The sequence below is a fragment of the Meles meles genome, chromosome 2, assembly GCF_922984935.1.
Source record: "Meles meles chromosome 2, mMelMel3.1 paternal haplotype, whole genome shotgun sequence".
Lineage (NCBI taxonomy): Eukaryota > Metazoa > Chordata > Mammalia > Carnivora > Mustelidae > Meles > Meles meles.
In genome coordinates, this window is record NC_060067.1 from 84216757 (window position 1) to 84232641 (window position 15885).

General features: G+C 36.4%; 1 protein-coding gene across 13 annotated transcripts in view; it reads right to left on the reverse strand.

The window, feature by feature from the left end:
* Window positions 1-11045: 11045 nt before the first annotated feature.
* The window catches only part of ABHD18 (abhydrolase domain containing 18), a 54766-nt gene continuing 49926 nt past the window's right edge, over window positions 11046-15885 (reverse strand). For all 13 annotated transcript variants that reach the window (XM_045991290.1, XM_045991328.1, XM_045991324.1 and 10 more), the window contains 3 exons: window positions 14840-15218; window positions 13423-13585; window positions 11046-12127 (listed from right to left, as the gene is read on the reverse strand). In XM_045991290.1, the coding sequence (XP_045847246.1) occupies window positions 12076-12127; window positions 13423-13585; window positions 14840-15218 (594 nt within the window). In that variant the 3' untranslated portion in view covers window positions 11046-12075. The remainder of the gene's footprint in view (window positions 12128-13422; window positions 13586-14839; window positions 15219-15885) is intronic.

Here is a 15885-nt window from a genome sequence, read left to right on the forward strand (position 1 = left end):
TAATGGATAAAAACAATACAAGAAACAACAGGTGCTGGTAAGGATGTGGAGAAAGGGAAACCCTTTTGTGCTCTTGGTGGGAATGCAAGCTGGTGCAGCTATCTACTCTGGAAAACAGCATGGGAGGTCCTCAAAAAGTTAAAAATAGAACTATCCTAGAACCCAGCTATTGCACTACTAGGTATTTACCCAAAGAATACAAAAATACTAATTCAAAGGGATACATATATCCTAATGTTTATAGCAGCACAATCTACAATAGCCAAGATACAGAAGCAGCCCAAGTGTCCATTGATTGAAGAATGGTTGAAGAAGATGTGGATATATACACGTGTATATAGTGGAATATTATTCAGCTACAAAAAGATGAAATCTTGCTATTTGCAACAACCTGTATGGAGCAAGAAAGTATTATGCTAAGCGAAATAAGTCAGAGAAGAACAAATACCATATGATTTCATTCATTCATTCATGTGGAATTTAAGAAACAAAACAAGTAAGCAAAGGATAAAAAAAAAAAGAGGGAGTCAAACCAAGAAACAGACTCTTAGCTATAAAGAACAAACTGATGGTTACTAGGAGGGAGGTGGATGAGGGGATGGATAAAATACATGATGGGGATTAAGGAGAACACTTGTGATGAGCACCAGGTGTTGTATGGAAGTGTTGAATCACTGTATTGTACACCTGAAACTAATGTTACACTGTATGTTCAACTAATTGTAATTTAAATAAAACCTTAGCCTGGGTGGCTCAGTCAGTTAAGCATCTGACTCTTGATTTCAACTCTGGTCTTGATCTCAAGGTTATGAGTTAAAAAAAAAAAAAAGAAAGAAAGAAACCACGATCTGTGCGTTAGATGTGATACTTGTTATTGGGGTGTCATTATTTCTAGGCCCTCTCAGCTGACAGAGAAATAAAATATATGTATAAATATATGCGTATTTATATACATAAAAATATGGGTTTCTAGACATTTTCCATTATCTCCTGTTTCTTGGTTATTTATTTGCTGATATATCTTACCTTTTCACCGGAAATTTTTATGTTTACCTTTTCTAAACGATCTTAGGAAATCTTTTTTTTTAAGATTTTTTTTTTTTTTTAATTTGACAGAGAGAGATCACAAGTAGACGGAGAGGCAGGCAGAGAGAGAGAGAGAGGGAAGCAGGCTCGTTGCTGAGCAGAGAGCCCGATGCGGGACTCGATCCCAGGACCCTGAGATCATGACCTGAGCCGAAGGCAGCAGCTTAACCCACTGAGCCACCCAGGCGCCCCCGATCTTAGGAAATCTTAAAGGAAAATTTTCCTAGCCATTATTGTTGGATGATTTTTTTAACGTTTTTTAAAAATTTCCTTTTGTTTTGAACAATTTAAAAATAAAGATTTTTAGTTTACTTTTTGTCAGTTAAAATCTAAGTAAGAAATATAGGAAGATCAGATATAAGTCTTTAGTCAATTGAGAAAAAGTATAGGGTGAAATCATACTATCTTAGAGTATCTCTTTAAATATGTATGATTAGATGTTACTTGGAGAGTTTTATCCAAGGACAGTAGTATGTAATTTAAAAACCTCAGTAAAAGCATGGGTATTTCCTGTGAAAGGATATTAGTGTACTATAACTGGCTTATTTCACTTAGTTTTTTCCAAGTTTCATCCATGTTGTAGCATGTGTCAGAATTTCATTCCTTTTTCTTTTCTTTTTTTTTTTTTTAAGATTTTGTTTATTTATTTGAGATAGGGAGTGAGTGGGAGGGAGAGAGAGAGAGAGAGAGAATCTGGAGTAGACTCTGAACTGAGCACAGAGCCCTTCACCAGGCTTGATCCCACAACTGTGAGATCATGACCTGAGCCGAAACCAAGAGTCTGACACTTACCCAACTGAGCCACCGAGGTGCCCCAGAATTTCATTCCTTTTTAAAGCTGAATCATATTCCATTATATATAGGTACCACATTTGTTTGTTCATTCATTTATCAGTGAACATTTGAGTTGTTTCCACTTTTGGTTCTTGTAATTAATGCTACTATAAACATTGATATATAAGCCATAAAAAAGAATGAAATCTTGCCAATTTCAACAACATGGGTGGAGCTAGGGTATATTATGCTAAGTGAAATAAGTCAATCAGAGAAAGACAAATACCATATGATTTCATTCATATGTGGAATTTAAGAAACAAAATAAATGGAAATATGGTGGAGAGAGAGAGAGAGAGAGAGGAAAACAAACCATAAGAGACTCCTAACAATAGAGAACACACAGAGTTATTGGAGGGAGGGAGGTGGGGATGGGCTAGATGGCGGGCCGGTATTCGGAGGGCACTTGTTATGATGAGCACTGGGTGTTGTATGTAAGTGATGAACCACTGAATTCTAGTCCTGAAACCAACATTGCACTGTATTTTAGCTAACTAGAATTTAAATAAAAATTTGGGAGGGAAAGTGAAAAGAAAAGAATTTTCAAATATACAAGCTTCAAAACCTCCTATTATTCCTTTCTCAGAAAGCAGCAGAGGATGTGCTGCTTCCAAACTACAAAGAAAACCAAGAAAAAGGAAACCAGAGAAACAAGAAAACAGGAGATTCAACACAAGAACTACTACTACTAGAGGAAAGAAGGCTGGAGACAATTGGGAGAGGTAGGTCACCAGGGTTAAAAGTGGAACTTATATATTCTTTGAAAATCTGGCAAAATCATTCTTACATTTTTTGGCTGATCTCTTTTCAGAATTTGGTAATAAGTAAAGTTTTAAGTCCATAGGAAAACAAGCAAAGCAATTAACTACAGGAAAACAAAGTGGAATTGTAATACAATATGCTTAGCTCCGCACTGAACAATATTTACTTAGTCATAGTAATATAAATATTATATACTCATTTAACCACAAATTGTGATAAAATTCCATTCTGAAGGAAAAAAACTGTCATTTGTAGCTGATAAGGAATATATTCTCAAATACAGTAACAATATAAATGTCTACAATTGATGTCAACTATAAGCACATTATTTAGAATTATGGAGGTAAATAGATGAATCAGCTCAAATTATAGAAAGGTTATATTTAAAGAGGATTGGGACTAGGGACAGATGGTAAGGTAGAAGGAGCCTCATGGGACTTTTGATTTTAAAAAGTAAGTATGGCGCACCTGGATGGTTCAGATGGTTAAGCATCTGCCTTCGGCTCAGGTCATGATCTCCAGGTCCTGGGATCAAGCCCCACGTTGGGATCCGTGCTTAGTGGGGAGTCTGCTTCTCCCTCTCTCTCTGCCTCTTGCCCCTGCTCATGTTCCTCTCAAAAGAATAAGTAAAATCTTTTTAAAAAAAAAAGTGAATATGGCACAGTGGGTAAGAACATAGCCTGTGGAACTAGACTGCCTGGCTTTGGGTCCCATTTAAAATTGTTTCTAAAATAATAATAATAATAATAATAATAATAATTATAAATAAATAAAATTGTTTCTACCCCATAGGGATGGTTATGAAGAATAAAAGTAAAATGTTAGCAATGTGCTAGATGCATAGCATGTTCTATGCATTGGCTAGTAGTTGTAGTAATACTAATTATTTAAATGTTGTGCAAATACTACATTATTAACTTTTTTTGTTTTAAGTAAGCTTCATGCCCACTGTGGAGCCCAGTACTTGGCTCAAACTCACAACTGTGAGATCAAGACCTGAGCAGAGATCAAGAATTGGACACCTAACCGATTGAGACACCCAAGCGCCTCTTACATTGTTAACTTCTTTTTTTATTACTATTTTTAAAATTTATTTATTTGCCAGAGAGAGACACAGTGAGAGAGGAAACACAAACAGCAGGAGTGGGAGAGGGAGAAGCAGGCTTCCCAAGCAGGGAGCCCGATGTGGGGCTCGAACCCAGGACCCCGGGATTACAACCTGTGTGGAAGGCAGACGTTTAATGACTGAGCCTCCCAGGTACCTCCACTGTTAACTTTTAAAAAATTGTTTTGTAAAAAATATTGCAGTCGGGGCACCTGGGTGGCTCAGTGGGTTAAGCCTCTGCCTTCAGCTCAGGTCATGATCTCAGGGTCCTGGGATCGAGTCCCACATCGGCTCTCTGCTTGGTAGGGAGCCTGCTTCCTCCTCTCTCTCTCTCTGCTTGCCTCTCTGCCTACTTGTGATCTCTCTCTGTCAAATATATCAAATCTTTAAAAAAAAAATATTGCAGTCATTCTGAAAAAAAGATAATGAAGTCCTGAACTAAGACTGTGTTAGTGGGTTTGGAAAGGAGATTATTGACATATTTGGGAAATAATAAGACTGAGGATCTGAGTGAGTATGAGAGGAGAGTATAAGGGTCAAGGATGTTCCTTTTGTTTGCTTGTTTAAGGAACTGAATAGGTGGTGGCTACCAAAACCCAAAAATATGAATAAAGAAGAATGGATTGGGAGAAGCTTGAGAAATTCCTGGGTGACAGGCATAATGAGTTCGATTTTGGATATTTTGTATTTTCAGATACCTCTAAGTTGACTTTAAATGTTATTGAATTAAGATATTGATGGAAATTAAGTCAGCGAAGTTAAGCTTAGAAGATAAAGCATAGCTCTCTGGTGTGCATCTCTGTTCTAAAAGTTGTAGTTAATGAGTGTTGAAGATATTGAGGAATTTATTTAGGGATAGCAAGTGTTAGGACTGGAATGAGTTTCAATAAATGTTAGTATGAAGAACACATTGGGATGCTTAAAACACAGAGGGGCATTGTATCCAGTGGTAGAACTGAGAAGAGTAAGACTTTTCCATCAATTTAAAACAAATATTGAAAAATCAGCTTATGGGGGCACCTGGGTGGCTTAGTCAATTAAGCATCTGCCTTGGGCTCAGGTCATGATCCTAGGGTCCTGGGATGGAGTCCTGCATAGGACTCTCTGCTCAGCGGGGAGTCCACTTCTGCCTCTCCCTCTGCCTGCTTCTCCCCCTGCTTCTGCTCTCTCTTTCCCTGTTAAATAAATAAATAAAAATCATAAATAAATAGATAGATAAGTATAAATCAGTTTATGTAGAGGAAGCCTGGGTGGCTCAGTTGGTTGAGTGTCTGACTCTTGATCTTGACTCAGGTCTTGATCTCACAGTTGTGAGTTCAAGCCCCGAGTTCAGTTATGTGCTGGGTGCAGAGCCTATTTAATAAAAAAGAGAAAAATGAGGGGTGCCTGAGTGGCTTAGTCAGTTAAGCTTCTGCCTTCTGCTCAGGTCAGGATCCCACAGTGCTGGGATCAAGCCCCGCATCGGGCTCCCTGCTTAGCGGCCTCTGCTTCTTCTTCTGCCCCTCATCCCGTTGTGCTCTTTCTCCTCTCTCTTTTTCTCAAATAAATAAATAAATAAAATCTTAAAAAAAAAAACAGTTTATGTAGGGTGTTAAAAAGTTTAGAAATTAGTGATGGTTGCACAACATTGTGAATGTAATGCCTCTGATTTGCACATTTAAAAATGGTTAAAATGGCCAGTTTTATGTTTTATAGTTTTACCACAATTTAAAAAATAATGTAATATACACAAAACTCTATTTTATACTTTAAATCAATGAATTGTATGATGTCTAAATTATATTTTAATAAAGCTGTTAAAAAACCAATCTATGTATACAGCTAAGCCAGAAATTTCTGTAGAAGTCAAGTTAAAGGGGACTAGTCTTGTCCTTGAAAACTGTCTTAAGCATCCGGTTTGACAGCTTTGTCTCTGGTACTCAGTAAATATTTTTTAAGTGAATCAATAAAAAAATGAACAAATAAGTGGACTTAAGTGCAATATATGTAAATCTGTCTATCTGGCGCCTGGCTATGGGCTTGAAAGTTTGGGTTTGGGAATGTGATAATCACTGTGGTCCCTGTCCTCTTACAGTCATAACTCCCATATACATTTCTTTGTTTTACAAATACTCTTTAAAAAGAAACATGCATTTGGTGACTCTTTTCCTTGTCTATTCTGATGAATTCAGTCCAAGGAGAGACGTGATTGCCTACCTTCTGATGTGAAAACCTGAAGACCTGGTAGGTATCATGACACAAAGAAAATTACTAGACTAGCCCTCAGAATCATCATTCATTGAGGAGATACAAAAGAATGAATTAAAGACATGACCCTAAAGCAGAAATAAGAGCAAACACCAGAGAGTCCTGATGGTACAGTTCTGTAAGTGACCACAAACCTATCTCTTAACGTAGATTTTTTTTTTAAGATTTTGTTTATTTATTTGACAGACAGAGATTACAAGTAGGCAGAGAGGCAGGCAGAGAGAGAGAGGAGGAAGCAGGCTCCCTGCTGAGCAGAGAGCCTGATGTGGGGCTCCATCCCAGAACCCTGGGATCATGACCTGAGCTTTAAACCACCCAGGTGCCCCACCAATGTAGATTTTTTGACTGAAAAGGGCTTCCCAGTACACCTCTCAAACTACCAATTTATCTTCTTCTACTTTAAAATCTAAGACAACATTCGTATAAAATGACATCTAGAAAGAAGCCAGTGAAGTAATAAATGCACAAACATATAGTTCCAAGTAAAAAATAAATTTGTATTCCTTATTATCACTATCAATTAGCTGATTGTTTTTTCAGGAGTTGTTGATGTGGGAAACAAAGACAGAGGAAAAATTATTAAATTTCCTTACTGTCTTCAGCCCATTGGTCTTAAAGTTCTTAGAGCAGGCAGAGTGACATTCCTCTAGGGACTGAACTGCCTCAGTGTTGATACTTTGTTAAGGGCTAAAGGCAATCTTAGCCCAACCCCCAGGATCCTATAAGTCTACTTTAACAAATAAAAATCCCTTTGGAAACTTCATCTCTACCCATTCCCCCATCCGCCAAGATACAGGTTTGGTAATCATCCCCCAAGCATATGACCTACCCCACCAATATATACCAGAAATGTCTCATTACAGAGCTTTTACTAAACAGTAACAAGTAACCTTTCCTAACAATAGCAACCTGCACCCTCCTCGGCCCGCCCCATCCGTCAGGATCCTGGAAACCTTGTTTCCAAAATACCTGGGAGGCTTACACTATCCCTAACCCCCTCCCAACTTGAAAGTGTACTATGGGCTACTCAGCAAGACGCCAGTGCAGCTCTTTCTGCCCACAGGTCCTGTCCCCATGCTTTAATAAAACCACTTTTTGCACCAAAGACGTCTCAAGAATTCTTTCTTGGCTGTTGGCTTCAAACCCTAAGGTCTTTCCTACATCATTGTGACTTGGGGAAAGAATGCTTAGCAGGTGAAATTGGTGGTATGGGTTTACAGTTGAACTTGAGTAAAAACTCAGAGCAGGATCAGTAATTGTCTTCTGCCTGAGTGTAAGGACTTATGGTCAGATGTCATCTAGAAGGCAAGGGAAATGGATCAAAGATTTGAGTTGGGGGCCCCTAAGTGGCTCAGTGTTCAGGATCCAGCCCCAAATTGGGCTCTGTGCTCAGCAGGGAGCCTGCTTCCCCCTCTCTTTCTGCCTGCCTCTCTGCCTACTTGTGATCTCTCTTTCTGTCAAATAAATAAATAAATAACTCTTAAAAAAGCAAAACAAAACAAAAAAAGATTTGAGTTGGTAAAAAGTGTCTCTAAAATATACAATAATAAAGGCAACTATTTTGTTGACTGAGATGGATGGAAAAGTTGAGGAGTAACTGCTCTGGACAAGAAAGGAATGATTTCTTTTTTTTTTTTTTTTTTAGATTTTATTTATTCATTTGACAGACAGAGATCACAAGTAGGCAGAGAGGCAGGCAGAGAGAGAGGAAGGGAAGCAGGCTCGCCGCTGAGCAGAGAGCCCGACGCGGGGTTCGATCCCAGGACCCTGGGATCATGACCTGAGCCGAAGGCAGTGGCTTAACCCACTGAGCCACCCAGGCGCCCCAGAAAGGAATGATTTCTAAAGACATGCTTTAACTTTCAAAGAGCCATGGTTTATGGTTGAAGAAAATAAAGGAAAGAGGTTAGCATTTCTTTGCTCATACTTGTCTCTGCTTTAAGTTGCCAAGATGAGTTAATGTGTAAGATTTAAAGAAGTTCTGCTGCACATAATTACCCAATCCACCCCCAGCTCATCCTATTCTTTCTAACGCGTCTACCCATAACAAAATAGCAGAAGCAAAAGGAACACAGGCCCTCTTCGCTACTTTAATACTTGTGAGGTACTGATAACACCCAGAATATCAGGAATTCCTTTCCAAAATCTGTGTTGATTTACTGACTTTACATCCTTTCCTTCAACAGCTTGTCCTCTTCCCTTGAGTCCTTTAAAGCACACGGTTCTTAAACCTGGCTGCACATTAGAATCACGTAGGGAGCTTTAAAAATACCAACTGCAAGCCAATTGAATCTAAATCTCTAGGGTAAGAGATTCAGCATAGGTAAGAACACCCACTTACCTATGCTTTTAAAGCTCCCCAGGTGATTCTAATATGTTCCAGGCCTGAGATACAATTAGAGCCTTGGCTTTTTGGTTCTTAAAGTGTAACGCCTGGACAGACAGCATCAGCAACCTAGGAAACTTGTTAGAAATACAAATTCACCAGCCCTGCGCCACTTACTGCATCAGAAACTCAGGGCAGTAGGATCTAGAAATTTGTGTTTTAACAAAGTTCCAGGTGATTTCAATGCAAGCTAATATATGAGTACCACTGACTCTAAATGAGTTTTAAAAAATTTAATGTGTATATGAACCAGCTTATTCAAATGCAAATTCTGACTCAGTGAGGTTAGGATGGTGCTTGAGATTCTAAATTTTTTTTTAAAGGTTTTAATTTATTTATTTGACAGACAGAGATCACAAGTAGGCAGAGAGGCAGGCAGAGAGAGAGGAAGGGAAGCAGGCCTCTCTCTGAGCAGAGAGCCCGATGCGGGATTCGATCCCAGGATTCTGGGATCATGACCTGAGCCAAAGGCAGAGGCTTTAACCCACTGAGCCACCCAGGTGCCCCTGAGATTCTAAATTTCTAACAAGCTCCCAGAGGATGGTGCCAATCCACTGACCATACTTTGAATAGCAAAGTACTAGGATACAACTTTATTTCTATAGAATTATCCAGTACAGTATATAGAAAAACAATTACACCTCAGTGAGTCATGGGTTATGCAGAGAATAGACTTTTCATGGTAAGTTTATTTATTTTTTTTTAAACTAACACAATCTGGTGAATCTGCACATTAGTTCTTTTGGTCCTGAGGAAAATCCGTGTTTTGGTCCAAAATTTTCTAAACTGTTTTCAAAGTTCTTCACAAAATCATTGGTTTCCTAGGATTCTGCCTATAAGAATAGTCCCAGAATTAAGTTATTCTACTCCTACAAAATGGTCCAAATGTACCTCTATTTCCTTTGTCTCATTTGCCAATATCTTTCCTTTTATTTCCAAACCCAGTTTCTATAGCAGCCTCTGCCCAGCATTCCCATTCTCGGTGCTAGAGTTATCTCTAGATTTTTAATTGCTTATAACATCTACTAGCATAAATCTAATTATATCCAAGAATTATATCTAATTATACATTCAGGTAAGATGGACTGTCAGAATGCTGTTTTCCCTGGGATCACACATATTTGCAGGGGAAAGAAATCTGGCTCTTGTTGCAGATACTGAGTACTATTCTGCTAAAGCCGCCCTTCTTTCTGCCTTACTTTATTGGGTTTATAATAGAACGAAGGAGGAATATAAACTCAATCCAAGTTTGGATACATTAATCAAATGTGACACGTGCATTCTGTATTGTATTCAGAATAAATCTTCTTGGATATATGAATAATTAACTTTTTAAATAGACTTTTATTGTGAAGTATAAAATATTTGGAAATGATTTGAAACCTTTCCAGTTACAGTGTTAATTCAATAATCTTTAGGAGAGAAAGCACCACATTAAAAAATTACATTCATAACAATCTAAAATTCACATGTTAAAATAATAGTAAATACAACAGTAGCAAGTCATGAAATTTAGAAACTTTTGTAACCACAGATGTAAATCAGGAGTCTCAAACTCAGATGTGTTCAGGGCTAAGTAGGAAACAAAGTAGTGAAGTAGCCTGATGAAAGGGAGTCTAGCAGACTGTGGCAAACTAGAAATGCATGCCCAGTCGAAAGACTTCAAATTCAAACAATTTTGAAATATTATGCACACTGAATAAAAAGCTGTGGGCCACGCTGGCTGGTATTGACTGCAAGTTTGCAACTGTGGCCTAAATGAATTTTTAGCAGTTTATGTACCCAATTCTCAAAATGGCAGACAGCACTTTTTAAAATATGTATGTTGTCTCTCTCTCTATATATAAAACATGTTATTTTATATATATAATGTATATACCTTACACTATATATATATACATATAAATGTGTATAGATAAAGCTTGAGTCACTATTTGGGGAAAAGTGGATTAAAAAACTTTAAGAAAAGGTATGTTGCACCTTGATCAATTTAGGAAGTTGTGTGGATAATATTGTAAAAATATATGGTTAAGAGATGAAATTTTTAAAACTTCCTTTCACATTTATTTGGGAAAAACTAGTTATGCCTAAAAGTTAATTAAAATGAAATAAAATTTCATTCTTTTACCAACAGAAAGTCCTACACCACAGTACATTATTGCTTAGTAAGAAATATTTAGGTAAAAAATAAATATTGGTTTTACTAAGGTATAACTCAGAAAGCATTCAATCATATTGCCTCCTATATACTACGAAAATTCTCGCAATTCACTTGACAATAAGTCTTATTTCTTTAAAGGGTATTTTGTTTAAGAATTTTAGTACATTTTATACTTTCAGTTAAAAGTAAAGGTTCTAGTCTGAAGATATAAAATGGCTATAGGCCAAATGGCTGTAACCAAATTGATTTGGTTTGCTATGCCAAAGCAGTTTTAGAATTTACAGTTTTGTAGACCATCAATGACTTCACATTAGTGACTTTTAAAGTAGTTTTTTAAAAGTTAAACTGATGGAGACATTAGTAATAAATAAAATATTCTAAAAGAATATGAAGGCACATTATAATTCAAATATCCTTGCTAGACCAGGAACACATATTTTAAAATAATCCATAGAAAACACAGATTTCAAACAAATAAAACGCAAATACATTTATTCCAAACCTTGATACAATTCCCAAAAATATATTCTTCTTTTTTCAAACATTTTAGACCTTAGCTTGAGAAGTTTAACATAAAAAGCACCAAATCTAATCATATAATCTTCCACTTTAAAAAGTGAGTAATTATTATATCTTTTCTGTAAAATGAAGTTATATGAACAAATCAATTTCATATGTGGTCTTTAATTTCTGAAATTAAAAAGCCAAAGCTATCAAGTATATCTGACTAAAGTTGGATGTTTAGCAAACCCAGAGTATATAAGAAAATGTTAAGACACAGTATCAAGTAATACAATAGGTCTTTCATCATTTCCATTTTTCATGAATTGAAACTTCTTAAGTAGGGGACATATGTTTGGCATCATTTTCTAACCTCATATTTGGTAAAGTTTTAAAGTTCAGTCAAGTCATATGCATCTTATCTGCATTCCCACATTTGTTTTAATTATTAAAACTACCTAAGTATGAAGCAATCAGGATTTTTTTTAGAATTCAAAGTTAACACTGATCATCATTAAATATTTCCATTGCAGAAATTAAAGTTGAAGATAAGAAAGAAACATGTTCTCAAATCAATAGTAGAACTATCATATAAGGGTATTCAATACATGCTGATGTATTACAAACTTAGCTTGCTTTAGCAGTTCTTTAAAAACCAATAAGGTTTCTATGAATAAATTTATTTTAATTAATAAATTATTCACAATTAAAAATTTAAGGTTTTCATAAATAGAAACAACAGACAAAATATTGCATATATGGGGTTCCCACAAAACAGTAACAAAATACTTCAACATTATTTCATCCAAATATTGGTTTAAAATTATTCACATGTATTTAAAGATCACTGTTGACTGATCATAACAATGAATTCCAGACTAAATTGATAGCAATTAGATATATAGTGCTGTCTGCTTATTCTTATCATAAAAAGATGAAAAACTCCTTTTGTAGGAAACATGATGGCCATACTGGTTACATACAGTGATCCAATTAGTTAGCATATTTATGGAGGAAGCGTTCAAATGCATCATAGATGGCTTGTCTAAAATTAAAGATGAAAGAAAAACTGTTAAGTAATGAGCAAAAGAGGAAGACGGACACTACTTTTATTATGTTATTTCCAAAGTTACCTGTGGCTTGCAACCTCACTTCCTCTCCAAATAGCTTTGAAGGCAGGTACCTGAGGGTGGGTGTTTGGATCCATGTAACTTCACCACAGCTGCAGAAAACCTCAAATGTGCTTTCAACTGATGATGAATTCAGAAGTACCTTTTCTATGATGTACTTTTTGTGCCTTCGAACTTACATAATATATGCATTTATATAATATATATACGCAATATAAAATATGTATGTATGTATGTCACTTGTTGAAAATTAACTGGCTATGTAACTTTTCATAATGTAGTGTTTATTCAACCTGTTTCATAAATTATGATAAGGATGTTTTTTGTCCAGAAAAACACATGTTCTTAGCAACTGAACTAAAAGCAGAAGCCTTAGTTTCCAATATTCCCTTCACAGGGTGATTTAATATTTTAATTGGACATTTAAGGTGACATCTAAAAGTTGAACTAAATAAGTGACAACATACAAAGAATTATTTCTTGGATTAAAAAGAGCTAAAACATGTCAAACGTGAAGTAATACAATTCTTTGTTATCTAGTGATGCAGCTGGCAGTTCTGAAACACAGCATGCACAGGGTACTTATCTAAGCACTTTATGTGAACTAATTTATTTAACCATTAATGATAAATATATCCCAATGATACCTTTTGCCATCAAATTTGAATAGAAGTAGAAATAATATAGGCTATCAAAAAACTAGAGATACAGCATAAAAGTTTTTATAACTTCTAGTAAGTACTGGAGTCATATAAGGTTATTAACATTAAAACCAGTATTTTCACTTCTCATGTAAGGTTCAGTATTCACTTGCTACTGAAAAACAGTGCTGGACTCTTCCATAGATGCTCATGCCATCTGAGAGAAGAAAGTGGAGTGAAAAATTCAAGATGAACCAAAGCAAGTTTTACAAACCCTGGTGTTCCTCCATCCACCCTAAATATACCTGGCTATTAATATCTGAAGAGGGTAAAAACACACAATAAAATGTGCCTATCATATGCTACTTCCCTAGTTCTGTAGAAGAAAAAAGAAGAGGATGGTATAGGAAAAAGTATCACAATGTGAGAACTGAGGGAGGCAGGGAAGAAAAAAGAAGACTAAAACATATAATAAAAATACCCAATCTTCTCTGTTTTTTGAGGCCCCCCCAAAAAAAATTACAAAAAAAAGCAAATAAACAGGTACCTGTTTAGACCAATCATCTTACCTGAAGAGTCCTTGTTTAAAAAGATAAGCACTAATATGACCCCCTTCTAGATAACGGATTTCACAACCAGGCCAAATTTCTTGTAGACTTCGAACTCCTGTTCGTGGAATATAAGCATCTTCTTTGGCTTGAACCACTATAATGAGGCTTGGGTCAACTGGAACTAGGGATAGAATTTTAAAAGATAAAACATATATACCCTTAAAAGGCTCTTAAGATTTTTATATAAATACTATTAATCATATTAGAAAATGAAATACCCCTGACAGTACACTAAATGAGACATCTGTCAAACTCATTTTTTTTTTAAAGATTTTATTTATTTATTTGACAAATGGAGATCACAAGTAGGCAGAGAGGCAGGCAGAGAGAGAGAGGGAGGGAGGAGGAAGCAGGCTCCCCGCTGAGCAGAGAGCCCCATGCGGGGCTCGATCCCAGCACCCTGAGATCATGACCCAAGCCGAAGGCAGAGGCTTTAACCCACTGAGCCACTCAGGTGCCCAAACTAAATTTTTTTTTAAAAGATTTTATATTTATTTATTTGAAAGAGAGAGAGAGAGCACAGACTAGGAATGAGTGGGGGCAGGGAGAGAAGGAAAGGGAGAAGCACACCCCCTCCTGAGCAGGGAGCCAGACCTGGGGCTGAATCCCAGGACCCCGAGATTATGACCTGAGCTGAAGGCAGCTGCTTAACCAACTGCGTCACCCAGGTGCCCCTAAAACTTTATGATTAAGTTAAAAACCAACTATAATACAGCATAATATCACAATATTTATCTCTAGAACAAAAAGATGAACATTCTAAAAAAGACACAAAATCCAACATATATTTTAAAATTTAAATGCAATTAATTAACCTATAATGTATTATTTGTTTCAGGGGTACAGGTCTGTGATTCATCACTCTTATATAATACCCAGTGCTTAGTACAATGCATGCCCTCCCCAATATCCATCACCCTGTTACCCAATCCCCCTACTCCCCACAAAATCCAATATATATATATATATATATATTTTTTAAAGATTTTATTTATTTATTTGACGGAGAGAGAGATCACAAGTAGGCAGAGAGAGAGGAGGAAGCAGGCTCCCTGTGGAGCAGAGAGCCTGATGCGGGGCTCGATCCCAGGACCCTGAGATCATGACCTGAGCCGAAGGCAGCGGCTTAATCCACTGAGCCACCCAGGCGCCCCGACAAAATCCAATATATTTTTAAACTAATAAGATGGTTTTAGATTATCATGGATAAAATATGATGCATGTGAATAACTAACTTATCCTGGAAAATATATTCTGGAGCCAACAATAAACATACTCTTGAAAATATGAAATTATTTTATAAAGCATCTTTAAAAATATTTCACAAATATTTACAAATCAGCAAACATTCTTAATTTCATATAAAAATTGGTACCTGAGAAATTTGCCACATGAGTACATTCATCCATGACTCCTTTCATGAATATTAAAGACTCTTTCTGAAGATTGTTTCTTCTGTGTTCTTTACTGAGTAGATGATATGACTGAGGATTGCAACTTGTATAATTACTTTTGTTGGTTGAAAGCGTTTGATTGAAGCACTCCATCTTAGAGGTATCTTGCAATAACAGTCTTTCTGATGTGGCACTGACAGATGTTTTGCTAGATTTATGGCACTCACTAGGTTTTGGGGATACTACTTGGTTTGTCATATCTAAATTTAAAGTTCCAGAAACCACATTAAGGTTAGTTAGCTTGTCTGCACTGATAGGGAAGCGTTTCACAAACTCTTGTCCCATTTTGAAAGAATCTGTCTAAATAAATAAAAGAAAATATCATTTATTAAAAAATACATTTTATTTAACAACCTTGTTAAAGACAAAACACAAATTCCATCAGTGAATAAATGAATAAATAAAATGGAGTACATACATACAATGGATTATCATTTAGTCTTTTTTTTTAAACATTCTCCTTTATTTTCTTCTAAATGCTTTTTAATTTTTTGTAATATTTCTTCTATTTATTTGACAGAGAGAGACACAGCGAGAGAGGAAACACAAGCAGCGGCAGTGGGAGAGGAAGAAGCAGGCTTCCTGTTGAGTGGGGAGCCAGATGCAGGGCTCAATCCCTGGACCCTGGGATCACGACCTGAGCTGAAGGCAGACGCCCAACAACTGAGCCACCCAGGCGCCCTGATTATCATTTAGTCTTAAAAGGAATGAAATTCTGATACATACTTCAACATGGATGAACCCTGAAGACACTATGCTAAATGAATAAGCTAGACACAAACAACAAATATTGTACGATTCCAACTTTTATGAGGTAATCTACAGTAGTCCGATTCATAGAGACAGAGAATTGAGTGGGGACTGCCAGGGGCTGGAAGGAGGGGGAATGAAGAATTATCGTTTAATGGGTACAGAGTTTCAGTTTAGTAAAATGAAAAGTGCTGGAGATGGATGGTGGTGATGGAGA